The following is an 18,499-nucleotide window of genomic DNA, read 5'->3' as shown; positions in this document are numbered from 1 at the left end:
ACAAAGTTAAGGAAGGTAGGGAAAGAAATACTATTCAGTTGGCCTGAACTGACAAGACATTTTTAATATTAAAAAAAGTCAACTTCTAAGTCACTGATGGCCGGATTAGAACCTTGAAAAGATGTTAAAAACAACTACTGAAAAAATATATATATAAATGGAAACAAAGAAAATACTTTTTACACACCAGATTATGACCTAATAAAATGGAAAGCTATTTTAGTCCAGGGAGAAGAACACTGGCTTCAAATTAAATTTCTTTACTTCTGACTTTAGTTAAACTTGGGAGATATTTTTAGATAGTGTTTATTTCTTTCATCAAATTCCACTCAACATTAGAACAGAACTCAGGTTCAGTTCCATTTCACTGTCTGGTGTTGAGTCACTTACAAAAAAATACTGTGGGGGAATGTGTACTTTCATTTAAAAAAAAAGTATTTCTTTCCAAAGCAAATTGCATGAAATGTCTATATAAAAAAGTAATCATATGTGCATACAAATCTATTCATTTCCAAAGGTTAGAAATACCATTTAAAAGAAGAAACTTGAACTGGTGCAGAGGATGCAATTGCAGGAATACATTTGCCTACAACCGTATGCACACAATGGTGTGATGTGCACACTGGCCAACGCCCATTCGCAGGAATCCTGGCTGGGGCCAGTGAATACCCGTTATCCTCTTACCTGCAGCCCATCCTGATACTGAACAGCAGCCTGCATGGCTTCCTCAAGTCTGTCGACCCGGTCTTTCCAGGCTTTGTTCAGAGAATCCCAGGCTGAATTTAACTATGATTCAAAAGCCAGAATAATTTCAGTGACTTGTCTTCAATTTTCAACCACTTTTATCAAGCAGATTGTAATCTAGAATCACATTTTTTAATAAGTATTCTAATAAGGATGGTAGATAACGCAGGTCATACCTCATCTATGCTTTTCTTCACAATGGGTTTATCAGGCTCTCCACAAGCAGCAATGAGATCAGAACCCAGGTTAACAACTATGTCCAGCTCTTCCTGGAGCCCATCTATTTCTTCCCTGATGGCCTAGAGCAGAAAAGCAACAGTTTTAAAAATTTTAAGCAAAGTCACACTGAAACAAAATTTGTAAGTGGTACTTTCTAGGAAGGGGTAGATTATGATCATTTTTACTTTTATTTTGTTTTCTTCATTTCTGAAATACATTTAATAACATAGAAACAGAAGAAATATTTTCAAGGAAAAATAGTATCAGCTGTTCTGATATTTATTATAATGGTAATACTTAAGAAATACTACACAATTTTTTTTAAATGTGAGTACTACATTAACACAAACACACATTCTGTTTTCCATACTAATTAATTTGGCAACATACATTTAAAATAGGCATAAGTAAAAAAAAATAAGTTCAAGTATTTTACACATATTAATGTGTTTGTTAGCAAATTTAGGACAATATGATTATGGATTTCTATTGTATGTCATTATCTAGGTAGGATTTCCAACTACAAAAACATGAGTACTAGAATGGAAACGGCAGAATCTTACTTCTGCTTTCCTCTTATTGGTTAAACATATCTACTCATTAGAAATATCAACCAACCCTAAGCTAGGCACTGGCAATACAAAGAACAACGGATACGACTAGAAAAAGCGACACTCTCTTCAAGGGACCACAGTACAGTAGGAGAATCCAGCTGTATACGCAATGATAAGTCATACAGTGCAGAGTCCTATGCATGGATGAAGCATTGTGGGAGCACTGGTAGACTAATCCTGCAAACTATGTCAGATGTCATGTGTGGAATGATAATCCCACTGATGCCTGTGTGGGCAGACCTGGACGAAGACGCAGCAGAAAGAGCGTGGCAGCTGAGGAAATCAAACATGCAAAGGTACAGATGCTAGAAAGAGCAGTCTGGGAACAAGATGCATTCTAATCACTGCAAGAGAGGGAAAGGCAAAAAGAAACACTGGCGCAGGCTGGGCTGTAGGGATGCACACATGGGGATGAAAAAGGCTGCACTCCTGCCTTCTAGGGAGCTGGGATTTTATCCAGCAGGCAGTGGAAAACACTGAGGGTTTTTGAGTAGCAACAACTACGAGCAACTCAGAGATGACTAGCAGTAAGGTTAGAGGTCTGGTGAAGAAAGTGGCTCTGTACTTTGGAAGCCTAAAAAGAGATAATGAGACCTTGAAAGAAGGCAGAGCACTGAGGACAGAGAGAAGTTATTTTAAATATACAGTCTCCAAGTGAAGTTTGTGGGTAGACTCTATCTCCTACTAACCACTATGCATTCCACTTTTGAAACCAAATATAAAATTTAACAGAGAAATTCCTAATAGTTACCAAAGGAATCCAGGACACATTAAGCTATAAATCACTCTTCTGAAAAAATGTTACTGTGAGAGTTTCTTTTCTTACCTCTGCTGATTCTTGCTGCTGTTTTACTACTGAAGGATCAATTCCAGGATCCTCCAAGTCCCGGATGAAGTCTTGGGTATCTTTGGTGGTAACTACCAATGACATGTGATCACACCAAAATTTTTCTGCTAGTTCCATGACATCCAGGAGCTTGGCTTCCCTTTCTTCCACCAGAGTGTGTATGTTCTCCCAAATGAAAATCATTTGATCAAGCTTATCCTGAACAGCTAAAGAACAAAAAAAAAAAAAAAAAAAAGCAAACAAATAAAAACAAAAACACCAGTATCAGATCAGCAAAGCTACTAGTTGGTGCCATTTAAGCAATAAGGCAGAATCATTCAGTTCCACGGAAAGCAATAATTTCATTTCCTAAGGTTCGGAAACTGGGCCAAATTCTGGCTAATCCCATTCCAGTAGGTTTCACTGGGTCCAAGAGCATGCAGCAGACAAGATAAGAGCTATGGGTCTCCTACTCCTGCTACATCAAACCTATTTTGATAAAACTGGGTGCTGGAAGTTAAGTGAGACCTGAAGAAATATATGTTTACTGAATGTTAAGTTCTACATTCCCTAGGGTTAGCCTTAATCCCAAAGGACTGAAACAACTACCCTAGATGCATTACTTTATTATCTTTGAACTATGAACTAAGTTGTCTGTTCAGTCCCATGTATAGAGGAAGATGTATGACATGCAGTTTGGGCTTCTTTCTAGAGCCTCCTCCTGGACGTCTGACCACCAGCTTGTAGCTCTACGATGGCCGGCTGTGTTCAGTTGCCAATCCTCTAGTTGTGCCTGGATCATGTTTGCTATGTAAGGCATTATGGTAAATATACAGCATCCCCCCCCCTCCCCCGCTAAAAAATCCCTATAGAAACCCTGGCTTTGGTCTTGTTATTGCTATGCCACAACCTATTATTGTAAATGGTGTGTAGAACACATGGTCTGTGTAAAATGGCAAACTTTGTACCCACCCAGTTAATCTTAGGAACACAGCAAGACACTTTAACACTAAATATATCATTATTGCAATATTTTTTCCTAGGATATGGCATTCTGTTACACAGCAGTCAACAAGCAATACAGACATTTAATGGTTATTTTACAAAGTAATAAGGTCCAATTGCTTCATTGTTCTAAAATGACTACCTTTGGCAGATATGTCTTTATCTGTGCCCCCGGATCTAGCAATCATTTCCTCGCCCCTCTGCTTGAGCGTTTCGTATAATGGCTGCAGCTTTTCCATGTCTACAGACACGTTCTTGTTCTCACTGATCTGTTCCTTGATCTTTTCCACCTCTGCAGAGATGGAGGGCGGCTGTCTCAAACGTTCCACGATGCGCTCCAGGCTCTCAAGGATCTGGTCAATCTTGTCATGGAACTAGTGGTAAAACAAATAGAATAAATATGGCAAAAAGCCCTGTAGTTCCAAATGTAAACTTTGGATGACAAAATACATATTTAATGTCATAATCCAGAATTATATCCTAGTCTCTTTGTCAATTATCCTTTCAAATACTTGTACTCAGCTGGCATACGAAAATGTGCCTAAAATCTAATACACATCTCCTTATCATGCTATTCATGCAAAAGAGACTTAACTTCTTGCAGAATATTGAAAGCCTTAAGAAATTGTATAAGTTAAATATAACTGGAATACTCAGCAGCAGCATCTATTTTAATATTGCTTCATCTTATTAGAATCCAAATGTATCTTAAAAATGAAGTTCAAGGGCTTGCTGTTTGGATTAAGGATCTACTTGCAATGTTGGCATTCCATATCAGAGTGCCAGTTTGAGTCCTTGCTATGGTCTAGACTGGACTGGAGGAAACCAAAAGATAAAACCAAAAGATGGAAAATCTCTCTCTACCCTCTCTCTATCACTCTGCCATTTAAATACTTATTCTTTTCTTAAAAAAAAGGTGTACAGATGGTTGCTTTATATGTCAGAACAGGTTGTTTTCCTCTGTTTTAAAAGTTACCTTGGTCACATAAAGAGCTGCATGACTAAATTTAAAATCCGCTGATGTTGACTGAATTAAAAGTCTTTAAGTCACGCATTTTCTGAACAACAAAATAATAAATAAACAACTCCCTGCTGGGTCCGGCATGATAGCATACTGGTTAAATCCTCAACTTGCATGCACCAGGATCCCATATGGGCACCAGTTCATGACTGGGCTGCTCCATTAACCATCTGGCTCCTGTGGCCTGGGAAAGTAGTGGAAGATGGCCCAAAGCCTTGGAATCCTGAATAAGCACAGGAAACCTGGAAGAAGCTCCTGGTTCCTGGCTTTGGATCAGCTCAACTCTGGTCACTGTGGCCAATTGGGGAGTGAACCAGCAGAAGGAATATCTTTCTCTCTGTATCTCTTTTACTCTGTATATCTGCCCTTCCAATAAAAATAAATAAAGGTAAAAAAATTTTTAACTACCTCCTATACATCAGATTCATGAGAATTCACACTTGTGTTTATAACATTGACAATTTAGCTAATCTGTAAAAACTTGTTCATTCCTAAGTTCTTTGCTATTTTAAGGATTAAAAGGGTTATCAACATGATTATAGAAAATGGGCCACTTTAATGTCTTCTAACTGATCACAACAACCATTGAACATGGAAATCCTATAGGTCACATCAAAAGTTAACTTTCTCAAGAAAAGATTACTACTAACTTTCTTAAGAAAAGCTCATTACAAGAAAAGTAAAAAAGAAATCAATTTCTGCTTTCTTTTCCTTCCTCTTCAGCCTATTACTCAGTCTTTCCACTGCCTTTGTGGGAATAAATATTGATAATCTGACTTTATCTTTACCAATGGCAAAGATTACATCCTACTCAGGATGGACACACACAGCTAGTAATATGAACAATGATGACAACTGCATGTTTCTTAAGTTATTAAAAATTATTTTGTTATTTTGTAACAACCAAAAAGACTTAAGGGCTAGATGCACACAAACATCGCCTCTGAAAAACAAGGACATCAACAGTCACAGTTAGCGTAGTGAAATGATATGGCCTGAAATTTAGTGAAGAGATCCAGGAAAACATGACATTTTTTGTAGTTTTCGAAGAACCTGATTCTACATGTGGGGTAAATGATTACCTGTGTTGACTGAGACATGGCTTCATCCAGTGCCACAGCTCGTTTTTTCACATCTTCTTTAATTTGACTGTAAAGCGTATCAGCTGCCACATACTTCTCTTGGATAGAAAAGCCTTCCCCTGGGCTCAGTTCCAGTAACTGTGGCCCAGTTTTGTTCATCTTATCTATATGAGGCTTGTGTTCCGCTATCAATTCTCGCAGTTGCTATAACAAACCAAACAGCTTCTCAGTATCTCCAAGTCACACCTCTACATTACAGCTGTCGACACCCCTCAGTGCATCCAGCTGGCATGACAAGCCACATAAGTACCCTCCCCACTGCACGGTACTTAAGACACCCTGGCTCAGACAAGTGCTGGGTAGGGAAAGATGGCCCTGGCACAGAGACTCAAATGTCTGGTCCTGTCTAAGTCCCTTTAAGAGTCCACACAAAGCTACTAATTGAGTGACATACTGAATCCCAGTTCATCATGTATTCCAGACCAACAGCAGAACTCTTTGACGACACTATCTGCCCAGAGTCATATTTCAAGAAAAAATTCTGAATTTATAATGTCCCTGTACTACAGAGACCAGGACATAAAACTTGCTGTTCCTTTTTGCATACACACAATACATACTAAAGAAGGAAAGGAGAGAGGAAGGGAAAATAAAGGAAGAAAAGAAGGATGGACGAAGAGAAGAAAGGAATGGAAAGAAGCTCAGTAGAAAACTGTCACAACGCAAAAAGCAATACAAGCCCATAAGGCAATTCAATTAGACATGTGAATGCACATGAAATATAAGTAAGTTGTATTCTATTACATATACGTTAATTTATTCTACCTACAAGGACACTTAAGAAAGTAGAATTTAAAAGGCAAGTTCATTTGGGACAGAAAAATACCTAAAATCCATGCATAATTTTTTGTAATACACATTTTCATGATGTTTTTGAAGAACTGTCATATGCACAGATTTCAAATTTTTGCATCAAAATAAGCATCTTTTAATTCTTTGAAGGCCTTCTGCATAGTTACATATTCCTATATGACATAAAGATATATACAAATGAATCTATTTGTCACTCTAAAATATCAAAGGTGGCAAAAATCACATACACAGCTATTTGCTGAGCATTATCTGTAAGGCGAAAAACAAGTGCCAGGGTAGCTCTCTGTAACTGCAGATTTCTGCATCAAAATGCTTTGTGGGCAAGCTCTCCCTCAGCAGTTCAATGGCCTCCCCAGAAGGTGTATCTAAACACTGTTGGCTGCCCAGCTTTAAAGAGACTCCAAGAAAAGTCACATCTAGGCAAGTCAACAGACAAGCGACCCAACCTTCTTTTGCCAATTTTAATTTGTGCCTTTCTCTAGCACATTCACCAGGATGGCCAGATGAACAGATTTTTAAATGCCAAATGTCCACTAAAATCACTCATGTCTATTATTCTGAGAACTTGAAGAACCTCGCACATTCACATTCTACTGCTGACCTAAAGTAATACAGTATTATTTAAGATTTTTTTGGTAAGTTTTCCTCAAAAATCTTCGGAGAAGTCCTACGTACACACAAAGCTGATTATAAAGTTTGGGGGGGAGGTGGGGAAAGCCATGAACTTCAAAGACTGCACATAAGAACATGGGACGGGTGGGCCATGAATGCAAAACAGTGCCTTGGGCCCAGCAGCATGGCCTAGAGGCTAAAGCCCTCGCCTTGAACGCCCCAGGATCCCATATGGGCGCCGGTTCTAATCCTGGCAGCTCCACTTCCCATCCAGCTCCCTGCTTGTGGTCTGGGAAAGCAGTCGAGGATGGCCCAAAGCTTTGAGACCCTGCACCCGCTTGGGAGACCCGGAAGAGGTTCCGAAGAGGTTCCTGGTTCCCGACTTCGGATCGGCGCAGCACTGGCCGTTGCGGCTCACTTGGGGAGTGAATCATCGGACGGAAGATCTTCCTCTCTGTCTCTCCTCCTCTCTGTATATTTGACTTTGTAATAAAAATAAATCTTTAAAAAAAAAAACAGTGCTTTGGTGCTCCACGCTGAGGTTTTCTTAAGTCTGTTTCATATGATTGATGATATCTTCACACTGCTTTACAGAACAGGGGTGGAATATTCTGTAAGGCATGCAAAGGGAACAAGCTCACACCTGGGGCTGCCAAGAAACTCTCAAGTAAAATCTGAGCCTTTAATAGTTTCTACAGTCTTGGTAGGTCTCACTATTCCTCTGAGAGGCAGCTTGGCTTCGGAAGTCATCATGTGAATCTCTTCCATATTCCATGGCAGACAATGTCTCTGGATGCCTATTTAAGCAGGTGTGTGCCTAGGGAAAGGATCAATAGCAGGTGTCTCTGGCCTCACATGTGACAAAAAAAAGAAAGAAAAGATTCCTGGTAGCAAACTGTCATAGCAGTCCACTCACACTACAGATGCTTGCTATGACCTTCAAGATGGTTATGCCTTGATAGCGAGGCTCTGCAGTCATTGATCATGCCAGGCTGTAACTAACAAAAACTCCCACAAATACAGAAGATGATGATATTGTATCACTACAAAGGAAATGCATTCTACACTTGATCTTAGCCAAAAGGCTGAGAAGCGATTGGAAATGCATTCTAGAACCCTTTAGTTATCTGACACAGGAAAGCTTTTAGTTTGTACAATTTCAAGCCTCGGCAAAGCCTGCCATTTCCCTTTATGCAGAATGTCGCGCATTTGTTTTTAGAGTTTAGATCATGCAGACAAGGAAAATGAGCTCAGTTTTATAATTTTGAGTTCAATAATGAATCTTTCCATAGTATTTGATGCTGTGTTGGAAACACAGTGATTCAGAGTAGATGAAATCCAATTATTTACTGGATTGATGGATTTTTGCCAAAAAACAAATCTTTATATTAAAATTAAACCCTACATAGTCTGTATTTCTCCAGCTGAATAATGTAGATAGAATGTCTTAAAGTACCTTTTTGCCATAAAGTGTTCTCTGAAACTCTCTTCTAAATAAATATTTGAGATACTCTTCAATGCCAACAGATTTAAAAATTAATTAATAAGATTAATGGTACATGTTCCAAACAATGATGTAATACCCAGAATTAAAGTTCTCTTCTCCTTGTGAATCTTCTCTCTCTCTCTCTCTCTCTCTCTCTCTCTCTCTCTCAATCTCTCTCTCTCGCACACACACACACACACACACAGAGGTTAATCTCAAAGCACATCTTATACAAATCTGTGAGAATATACACATTTCCTGATAGTCCTAAATGTTTTCTTACATAAACCCTGACAAAAATTTAAGCCACATAAACAGTTAGGTGACTTCTGAGATAAAAGCTACATAATGCTACTTTATCCATGTTTAAGACATTAATTGTAGCTCTAAATACATTCCCTAGTTTTCTCATCTACATCTATAGGAGCAGGAACTCTAAGAGTTCCATGTATACATGGTGGAAAAATGAAAACAATTTATCTTAACATTTCAGCATTCTTCATTTTCTAAGCTTTCATGACACTTCTGCTTTGATATGTTACTTATATTGCCTATTGTCTCCAGTCTTGATGGACTTATGTGATGACATTCCAATATGTTTCTACTCTTCCTTTATATTCTAGATGCTTCTAATCATTGCACATAGGTAGGAAACTTCGCCAACATGTATAAATTTTCTTAACAAGTCATCATGCAAAAGTTGAAAGCACTTCATAAACATCTTGTGTACTTATAATTAATGACGTACGCAATGTGCTCTAATTCCAAGTCATCTTTTCTTTGTAATCCTGGGCAACAATGTTAAACAGCTATGAGGTAAGTAAAAAACGCACACCAGAACACAATGTTACTAAAATGTCCTAATCATGGAAGTATCCAACAGCCTCCTGAAAAGCCATACAAATCATAATTCTCTTTTAATGGAGAACATATTCTTTTTCACATCAAGCCTACCCGGTGTTCCTCCTGCTGCTGTCTAAGAGTTTCATATTCAAGTGCTGGAGCGGGAAGTTGAGAGATGATTCTCTGAGTCTCTATCAGCCATGGCCAAAGTTCTTCATATGTCTCCCAGAACTGGTTAACCAGAGACTGTGCTCTTTCTAGCTGCAGATACCTTTCTGAGTTTATCTGGCAGATGGCATCATACTTCTTCAATACCTTATCCAATTTTTTCTGGAAAATAATATGGTAAAATATGTTCAGAGTTGGTTAAATTGTATGCATAACACAGAAGTTTTTCCAGCACTGTGCATCTGGCATAGGATTGGCACAGCAAAAGTAAGTTAATACAATGAAAGCTTATATAGATTTTTGGTTGTTTCTACCTGTAAAAGTTCATTTTAAATTAAATAATAAAAGTCTTAACATTTTAGAAAAAGGCACTCAACTCTCTAAACACAGTAAGAAAAATTCCCCAGCCATTCTTCAAGATCATTGAGGTTACAAAACAAATGATCCTGGCAACATACTTTTCCCAGAAAAAAAAAATGTAGATTGTTTTTTGCAAATGAAACTGATGGGACATGCTAGCTAACAATATTCGTTACACAGAACTAGAATCAAAGTAGGTACTGTGCTATACTGATTCTATGAGGGGCTCACACAGTGATCTAGATTATAGTATCAATTCACAATACCACACAAAGCACAGAAGCAATCCGATATTCCGCAAAATTTCCTCAAAATCAATCTAGACTTTTCATATCAGACTCTCCACTAAAATAATGAAGATCTAATTTTAGGAAAAAATTGTTTTATTAGGGTATCAAAAAAGAAAGCAACATTATACCCTTAATCTGCATCCTGCTACCTTACCTATGATACATGAAAAGAAATGCATACTCTCAAAATATAATCTTAAGCACAGCCCATTTTGCACATGGGTTTTTGTTAGAGGATATTTTCCTTCCAGAGTATTAAGATACATTAATTACCTTGGAGTCCTTAAATATATAAATAGGAATTAAACAACATGTTTTCATCTGTGGATGGTTTTCTAATAACTTAAAGGATCATTAAAACTACACAAACTTAGCACTTCCTTACTCACTCTGGTTTTCCTTCTACTGCAACCATGCAGAATGCATTTCAGTATTAGAGAGAATGCTATCTTTGTGTTTGTTCTAGCATAAGGCCCAAAGGTTCCTGATGCATATACGCAACAACAGACATAGGAGGGAACAATAGCTTACACTGATAACAGTAACAACACAGCAGCTAACACTAGTTGAATGTATGTGTGGCTGGCAGTTAGCCAAGGACTCATACCACCCAGCTTTAACGCCTATTGAAAAATTTGTCCTCATAATCATTCCCTTAAGGAATATTCCTTGCACCATTATTCTTTCAGTAAAAAGCCTTATTTGATACTACTTGCACCATTATTCTGTCAGTAAAATGCTTTATTTGAGGCTACTTATTTTGCTGCTTAAATAGAATCTGTGGTTAAAGGAAAAGTGTTTTTCTAAGACTGAAACACATGCTGCGTATTGAAGAGCCACACACCCAGTCACACAGACAAGATTATACCTTCATTGATTGCTTTTCCTCTTCGCTGCATGTGGTCATGATTTTATGCCCAGACTTCACAAGTTCATCAATAATATCCTTGTGTCTCAGAATTTCCATGGTGAATGTCTGTGACGTGCCAAAGAAAGATTTTTAAAAACAAGAAAGAAAAGTGACTGAGTAACTGAAAACAATTAGGCAAAGCAGTTAAAAATAACACTGCACTAGGGAAGTCTTGAGAAGTAAATCATGCAAGCTCATTTTCTACAATTAGAAAATACAAGAAAATAATTGAGATGGCAACTGGAAATGTATTTTTTTCACCTTTTGAACCTGAAGCTGAGCAGAGGTCTGGTCTTGCTCAAGCCTGATGTCACCAAGAGACATCAATTTCTTCTCTGTTTCAGTAATCCAGGATAACTCAGCATCAGCTGCTTGGTCAAACTAAACAAAAGATAAATAATTAGGTCAGCAAGTTCCTCTAGTGGGTGCCAGAAAAATACCTAGCCTCATTTATTTTAAATATCCTTATTACACAAGTGGAAAATTTGAACTGTTTTCTTTGTGGCATTCTGAAATAGCTTTTCATAATGACTGAGTTATAAACGACAACTTTCCACTGAGTAATTAAACACAAACTCTGATAATGGGATGAATCTGTGACATGGTATTAATGCTTTCTGGACAGCCATCGTGACTGCCTTCTTGTCCGATGGCACTTCTAGCAACTTGCTCATCCAGGGGCAGCTTCCTACATGCCAGGTACAAAAGTCAACACTTTGATATCATGTTTTAACAATTTCATCCATTATCTCTGCATGTAAGGTATATACAGGTCGCACCCTGCTACCAAAGTACGCAATTCCCACTGAAAACAATGAAATACTCCCAACTACTAATTTTACTATATGTGTGCATAATGTACAATAAAATTTATGTTTCTATGTGTGGATAATATACTTCAAAATTATTCATCTTTTAAAACAGGCCATTCAATAATGGCAGAGAACATTATCAAGAGCATTCTTCAATTCTTAAGAGATTTTATTTTCCTGAGCATAATAGTACTTTATGAACATGGCAGACATTCATAAAGCACAAAGAAAAGAAGAAAATTAAAACTCACAGTTAATATTGTTGGTATTTAGTTAATTTCCTTCCAAAGTGAAATGATAAAAAATGTGTAAAGGTCTAGGATAATATGATATGTTATTCATTTACCATTAACATTTCTTATAATATTCTTTTAAATGTGATTTTAAAAAATACATTATTGCATTGTAGCATACCTGGATATTCTCACTGAGGCACTCTGTACTTTCTTACTATTACATAAACAACTCTGTAATGACTATCTTTGTATATTAATCTCTGCTGGCATCTTTAGTAAGTTCAATAGTGCAGATTTCTGGGAGTAACTCTCAAGTCAAAAAGTATGGATATTTTCAATGTCTTACATCAGATAAACCAAGGGCCAAGTACTTATCAAAATGAAATATACCAAAGACAAATGATACCTAACAGTGACCTCAATTGAAAAAATTATTGGGGAACGGATTCTGTAGATATTCAAGTCCATTACTGTCAGAATTTCTAATTTTTCAAGAAGAAATACATATTGTGATAGAGGAAAAACTAACTGAAGGGAGAAAATGGTAGAAACTAGAAACCAGATAAGACAGTAATCCACATATTCCAAACTCCATCTGACAATATGTGGACTCATAGGAAAGTGGAGTAGATGATCTTTGCCATATTCCTCATTGTAAGCACACCTAAAAGCCCTTGGGAACACATACAGAAAAGCTTGCAAAGTATAAAGGAGGCAGAAGTGATGCAGGTCTTGGCATCCAAGAAAGACCAAGACGGTGAGTTCTTGAGTTTTCTGGGTCTGTTTTGTTGCTGTTGCTGGGCGGGGATTAGAGGGATCCTTCTAGATATAGCAGAAATTGGCACCCCGGAAACACCAATGAGCACAAAGCCACTAGCCAAAACATGCACTATGTAGACAAAGAACCTAAAAGTTGCCCAGCACCCAAGACAGAAAGGTATAGATGACTATAACCATTCTAGCCCAAACATCACATAAAAATCCTGTGGTTGGAATGGTGTCAGAGAAGGTCTGGTGGAAAGTCTACATTGTCAGCATTACTCAGTGTCCCACTAGGGCAGCAACTCACACATTGGTTTCAGTAAAGACCATGTGGAAAGCTAGAAGTCCCAAAACACCTAGAAGGCTTGAGCAGAGCTCCCCAGGGTGCCCAGTGAGACTAAGTGGAGAGCCTGGTCTTCGGCCTTCACTTGGAACCACTTCAGCTCCTTCTGAGAAAGTGGTCTCATAGAAAGGAAATTAGAAAAGTTTAAGATCCAAGACTTTCCATTTTCTAAGACCCAGAAAGATCTCAAACTAAATAAGACAATCAGATAAGCACTAATACCTCGCTAATCCAAATGTTAAAATTATCTGACAAATAGTTTAAAACAACTTCAGAAAATACTTTTGGATGCCTACAATTGACATGAAATGAAAAATTAAAGGCTTGAGCAACAAACTAAAAACCTCTCCAAAACAAACAAAAAATGCCAAAGAAGAAAGAACTAAAGGAAAATTTTAGTGGATGAGCTCTATGGATGGAGAAAAGCAAAAAGAATCAGTGAAGAGGAAGATAACAGCAATACAAATGTCCTCAGCCAAATAACAGAAAATAGACAAAGGAAAGGACAGACTCTGTGACCTGTGGAACTCTAACAGAAGATCCAGCATTCACATCAACAGAGTCCCAAGGGAGAGGAGCCTACCTGTGCCTGCAAATCTGCTCTGAAACCATTCACATGATAAAATTGCAAAAATGGAGAATAATACCTGTGTCAGGAGCCAGAAGAGGTGTGGGGGCAAACTGGGAAAGAATGGGTATGGCTAAAAAAATGGGGGCAGTATGGGGGGGGATCTTTGCGGTGATTTAAAAACGTTCGGTAGCTTAACTGCACCAATGTCAATATCCAACTTGTTATATTGTACTAGAATTTTACAAGATGTTACTATGGAGGCATAACTGAATAAAGGGGATGGTTGGCTCTGTGTATTATTTCTTACAACTGCATGTGAATCTACAAATGCTTTGAAACAAATTTAATTGCTACTAATTTAAAAAACCATCTGTGGGTAAACTCTCACCTGCTGATCCCAGTTTGTTTTGTTTTGTTTCTACACATATTCTCACCAAATTGTCATTGCACTAACTGATAATCCCATCAGCAGTGTTTTCATGTGCCCTTATCTACATGGGATATAATTTATTTATTATCATTTGTCAAATTTATAGGTGGACTTTCTTTAATAATAAGAAAAACAAACCTAATTTAACAATTTTTCAAATGGGACTATTTGTGATCAATTATTGATCAATTTGAAAACAGGAGGAAAACATTCCACTGATTGATTTAGCAACTTTTGTGCAGAAGGAATCCCCAGGAAGAGGAAGTAATGAGACTTCTATGTGTGGATTAGTAGTTTTCAAGGCATATGCAGTGATGCTGCAGGAAGAACTTGACCATGTTGTTGGTGTAAGCCCTAGAAACAGTGTAGGCCTTTCTACCTGAGTGTAAACGCTGCAATATTACTGAAAATAAAAAAAAATTCACCACTTAGGACTTTTTTTTCTTTTATTAGCCCTTGGAAAATTGAAGGTGAACACCAGTCTCCTTACTCGTTAACAGTATGACATTAAATTCAACCCATTAATTGCTAATATAACTTTAATATCCTTCCCATTAAAAAAAAAAACAAAACAGGAGCCAATGGAAAGCAGCAGGATGAGACCTTCTAAACTGCCAAAATAGAAACCTGAAACTCAAACACACTGCTTCTTTAACCTAGTCAAATATTTGCTCCGCTAAGGGAAAACAAGACTCCAAGCAAGAAAAAAAAAATCCTTTCTATCTTTTGAGAAAGTTAAAAAAATTAATTTAGCAAATATTTACTATGAAACAACAAACAGATAAGTCACAGGGTCTGCATTCAGCAGTCCAGAGTAAAGCAAGGCCTTTCAGGTCTGTGAGTCATCAAATGACTAGCTAACATGTGTATTTCTAAGGGCCATAAAATGGTTCATAGTTCATGGAACAACAGGGTGGCCACATTTCTAAACCAAAATTTAATACATTTGTTTACTGCTTCTATAGTGAAAAATGAGCTGGCTCAGTAGCCAAGAAAATCAATCCTCTGACTACACCACTAGCATCCCCTACAGACACCAGTTCAAGTCTTAGCCGTTCTACTTGTGATCTAGCTCCCTATTAATGTGCTTGGAAAGCAGCAGAGCATGGCTCAAATCTTTGGAACCCTTAATCCATGTGAGGGAGCTGGAAAGAAGCTGTTGGCTCCTAGCTTTAAATCTGTCCAGCTCTGGTCACTGTGGCCACCTGGGGAATGAACTAGTGGATGGAAGATTTCTGTTTCTATTTCTTTTTTTATAACTCTACCTTTCAAAATAAAAACAAATTCAAAAAAAGCAAAAATTGAAGTGAACTGTTGATAATCTCAGCATTCATAACTGCATTTTGGAAAATACTTTCATTGTTAGAACCTCTGGGAGTATAACGTTCAACTTTACCTGGTAACTCCAACAATAGCTGAGTTAAGATTTCAGCAGGTTCTTTAAATTTAGTACAAAAAGTTTCCTAAAAATCAGTACAAGACATGTTAAGTGGTCATCTCTAAATATTCCTGTAAAATATGTTCTAGAACAAAAACAGCCAGCATTCTGCTGAACATACTGTGCTAAATTATTTAACATGAAGTATCTCCCTTAATCCTGACAATACAAGATGCAGGTATTAACATGACCTCCATTTAAAGAACAAAATACCCAAAGACTACCCAGCTAGAACATGCTGAAGCTGACATTCTAACTTTGGTGATCTGACCTCAAAGATGTTACTTGTTTCCCACAGTATATTGTTTTTGTTAATGTTGGTTTTGAACTTTATGAGCTCAAAATATTGCTGTGATTCCATGAAAAAAAATGGCTGCATTACCATAACATCGATGAAGGAATAGATTTTAATTTAAAATATAAACATTGCTCTATTCTCTGCTAGTTTGCTGTCTTAGGAGTCCAGTCGGTTGTTTTTGTGTAGAAACGGTGGAGACAGACACAGAGTAGATAAGCGAGCCTTAACTTCAGGACATCCTCCTTTACTCCCTTCCCCTAGCTAGGGATCTTCTCACTTTTGATAAAGTTTCCTTCCACTTTACTTCTCATTACTCATAATATAGCCTTTTTTTCAGCCTGCAATACCTGGGTGTTCTAAGGAAAAAAAAAATAGCCACTTCAGCAGGGGATGTCTCCTTCTGCTCCTGTGTAACAGACTAGATTTTTCACCAGAGCTGATGCCTAATGAAGCCATGAGCTATTTGTTTAAACTGTGCCCAAACTACTAACTCATGTGCCTTTACATCAGGGTTATCGTGGGCCCCATTAAGCCAAGCAAAGAGACCTGCTAGAGTCCAGGAATTCTCAGGAGGATACACATAGTTCAGCAACTTCTGACATCTGTACATTCATTAAAAGCATAAGGACAATGAACTGATTTAAAGTTTAAACAACAGAGGTCTGAATTCAATTTACAAGGCTGTACCTCTCTTAGGAAAAACTGTCTTTCTTCATTCCCACAGGGCTCCTTCAGTTTATTTTGCAAGGAGAGAGGAAAGCAACAGAGATTTGTTTCTTTGGTGTAGATTGAAAATGCAAAGCTACGCATACTTTCTAACACAGAAAAAAGCAATGTACTGAAAAGGACGCTGCAGAGCTCAATGTCACCACTCACTAGGCTGCCAAGTTTCATGCAGAATTTAATTACTTCTGTTAAAAATCATGAATAGATCCAACTGCTTTAAAGAATAGCCTCTTCAGAGTATCAATACCTGTACATCGATTGAATCAGATTGGGGAGCTTTGTGGCCTGGTAGTACTGAGTGCATGCTGTCCCCACTTCTTTGCCCATAACTGAGGCTGTTCATTTACTTGCTAAATAATAACACACCATTTAAATTAACATAAGGTCCTTGCCCCGAAGTTTCAAAATTTAGCATTGTATCTTTTCATAACTGTTCTTGTGATAGGACTAACACAAAACCCAATCATATCAATTCAGGAATCTTAAAAGCTAACTTTATATAGTTACATACACGCTTCTTTTTCTTCTCCTTTCAAGCTTTATCTTGTCCCCCACCATCTTCCAGATATTTTTTTTCCTGTTGGGCAATCTGAAGTCAATGCACTCTGTGCCAGTTACCTGCTAGTTCAAAATTCTGTGCACATTTGGTGGACTCCAAAAAAGGAGGTTATAGCATTGTACAGTTAGATAAGCAACCTTCATTCTGGACAATATATGAAATATCTTGAGAAATGTTTGCTTGGAAAACAGAACTTTCAAAATCCAAGTTTTGCTTCACCAGATCATTCTGGAAAAAGCTATAACTGTAAACTCTGAAATGGTCAAGTCATGTGCAGAGCATCTCACTTCACCCTGTCACTTGTGGGTGGGTGTGGGAATGCTGCAGGAGAGGGCTGGGAAGAGCTGCAGTTGATAAAACAAACTGGACATGACTAAAGGTGTGTCTAGAAAGATGAATGGAGGGCAGGTCATGTTCATATTTCACACGGAGACACAGAATGGTAGATAATTTGTTTATACAGCACAGAACACACAACATAAAATACGTAGTTAATGTGCCAGTCTAAAGACACTTCTTTTTTTCAGTAGTTCTTTTTTCAGAGTTCATGGGTTTACTACCATTGTGTAATGTAAAAACCACATTTTGTTACCAAACTTTAGTCCTAATTCCAAACATCTATCAATAATTTCAATGATACATTAGCTCCTCTATAAACTTGAAAATTGAGTTGAGAAGCTTACCACTTAAGTGTAAAACTAAATGTCTGTTGAGCCAGAAAGACATGTACCTACTCTGTCCTTAACCTTGCTCTCGTAGCAAAGTTTTCTGATCCTTTTGGTGTTATATTTTCATGCCCCATGATTCTTATAGTTGGATATAATTTAATTACAAGGTTTTATTTTGTGGCAATAATGTCATTTCCCTTCCTATCACTGAAGAAGGTTAGAAAAAAAAGAAGTCCTCTTCCAGGATGTTTCCTCAGTATGGAAATTCTAAGGCACCAGAGTGTGGAAGAGGTGAATGAGAACTGAATTCTAGCCGCTACACTGTCGCTTACTAATTGTGGGATCATGGGGAAGTCCCCTTTCCAACACATAGTGTATTGCACATATTCCTCTCAGCTTGTGTGAGTGTGTAATCAGCCTTACTAGAGGTATGTCACTAGGCAGGTATCTGAAAAAAAATGTAGATACACACACACACATAAACAGTGAAACGTTACTAAAGGCATTAATATTAGCTGCATGATCAAATGGTTTTAAGATTATTACTATATACATTCTCTGATCATTCTCTTCAAAGGAAATTATAAAAGATACAGCTCAAAT

General features: G+C 37.6%; 1 protein-coding gene across 13 annotated transcripts in view; it reads right to left on the bottom strand.

Moving 5' to 3' along the window:
• DST (dystonin) overlaps positions 1 to 18,499 on the bottom strand; it is a 434,986-nt gene that overhangs the window by 45,304 nt on the left and 371,183 nt on the right. For all 13 annotated transcript variants that reach the window (XM_058661874.1, XM_058661883.1, XM_058661921.1 and 10 more), the window contains 8 exons: positions 11,315 to 11,434; positions 11,012 to 11,119; positions 9,437 to 9,655; positions 5,512 to 5,715; positions 3,551 to 3,782; positions 2,404 to 2,630; positions 921 to 1,043; positions 685 to 786 (listed from right to left, as the gene is read on the bottom strand). In XM_058661874.1, the coding sequence (XP_058517857.1) occupies positions 685 to 786; positions 921 to 1,043; positions 2,404 to 2,630; positions 3,551 to 3,782; positions 5,512 to 5,715; positions 9,437 to 9,655; positions 11,012 to 11,119; positions 11,315 to 11,434 (1,335 nt within the window). The remainder of the gene's footprint in view (positions 1 to 684; positions 787 to 920; positions 1,044 to 2,403; positions 2,631 to 3,550; positions 3,783 to 5,511; positions 5,716 to 9,436; positions 9,656 to 11,011; positions 11,120 to 11,314; positions 11,435 to 18,499) is intronic.

This window comes from Ochotona princeps, chromosome 1 (assembly GCF_030435755.1).
Source record: "Ochotona princeps isolate mOchPri1 chromosome 1, mOchPri1.hap1, whole genome shotgun sequence".
NCBI classification, from domain to species: domain Eukaryota; kingdom Metazoa; phylum Chordata; class Mammalia; order Lagomorpha; family Ochotonidae; genus Ochotona; species Ochotona princeps.
This window is presented reverse-complemented; position numbering and strand designations above follow the sequence as displayed.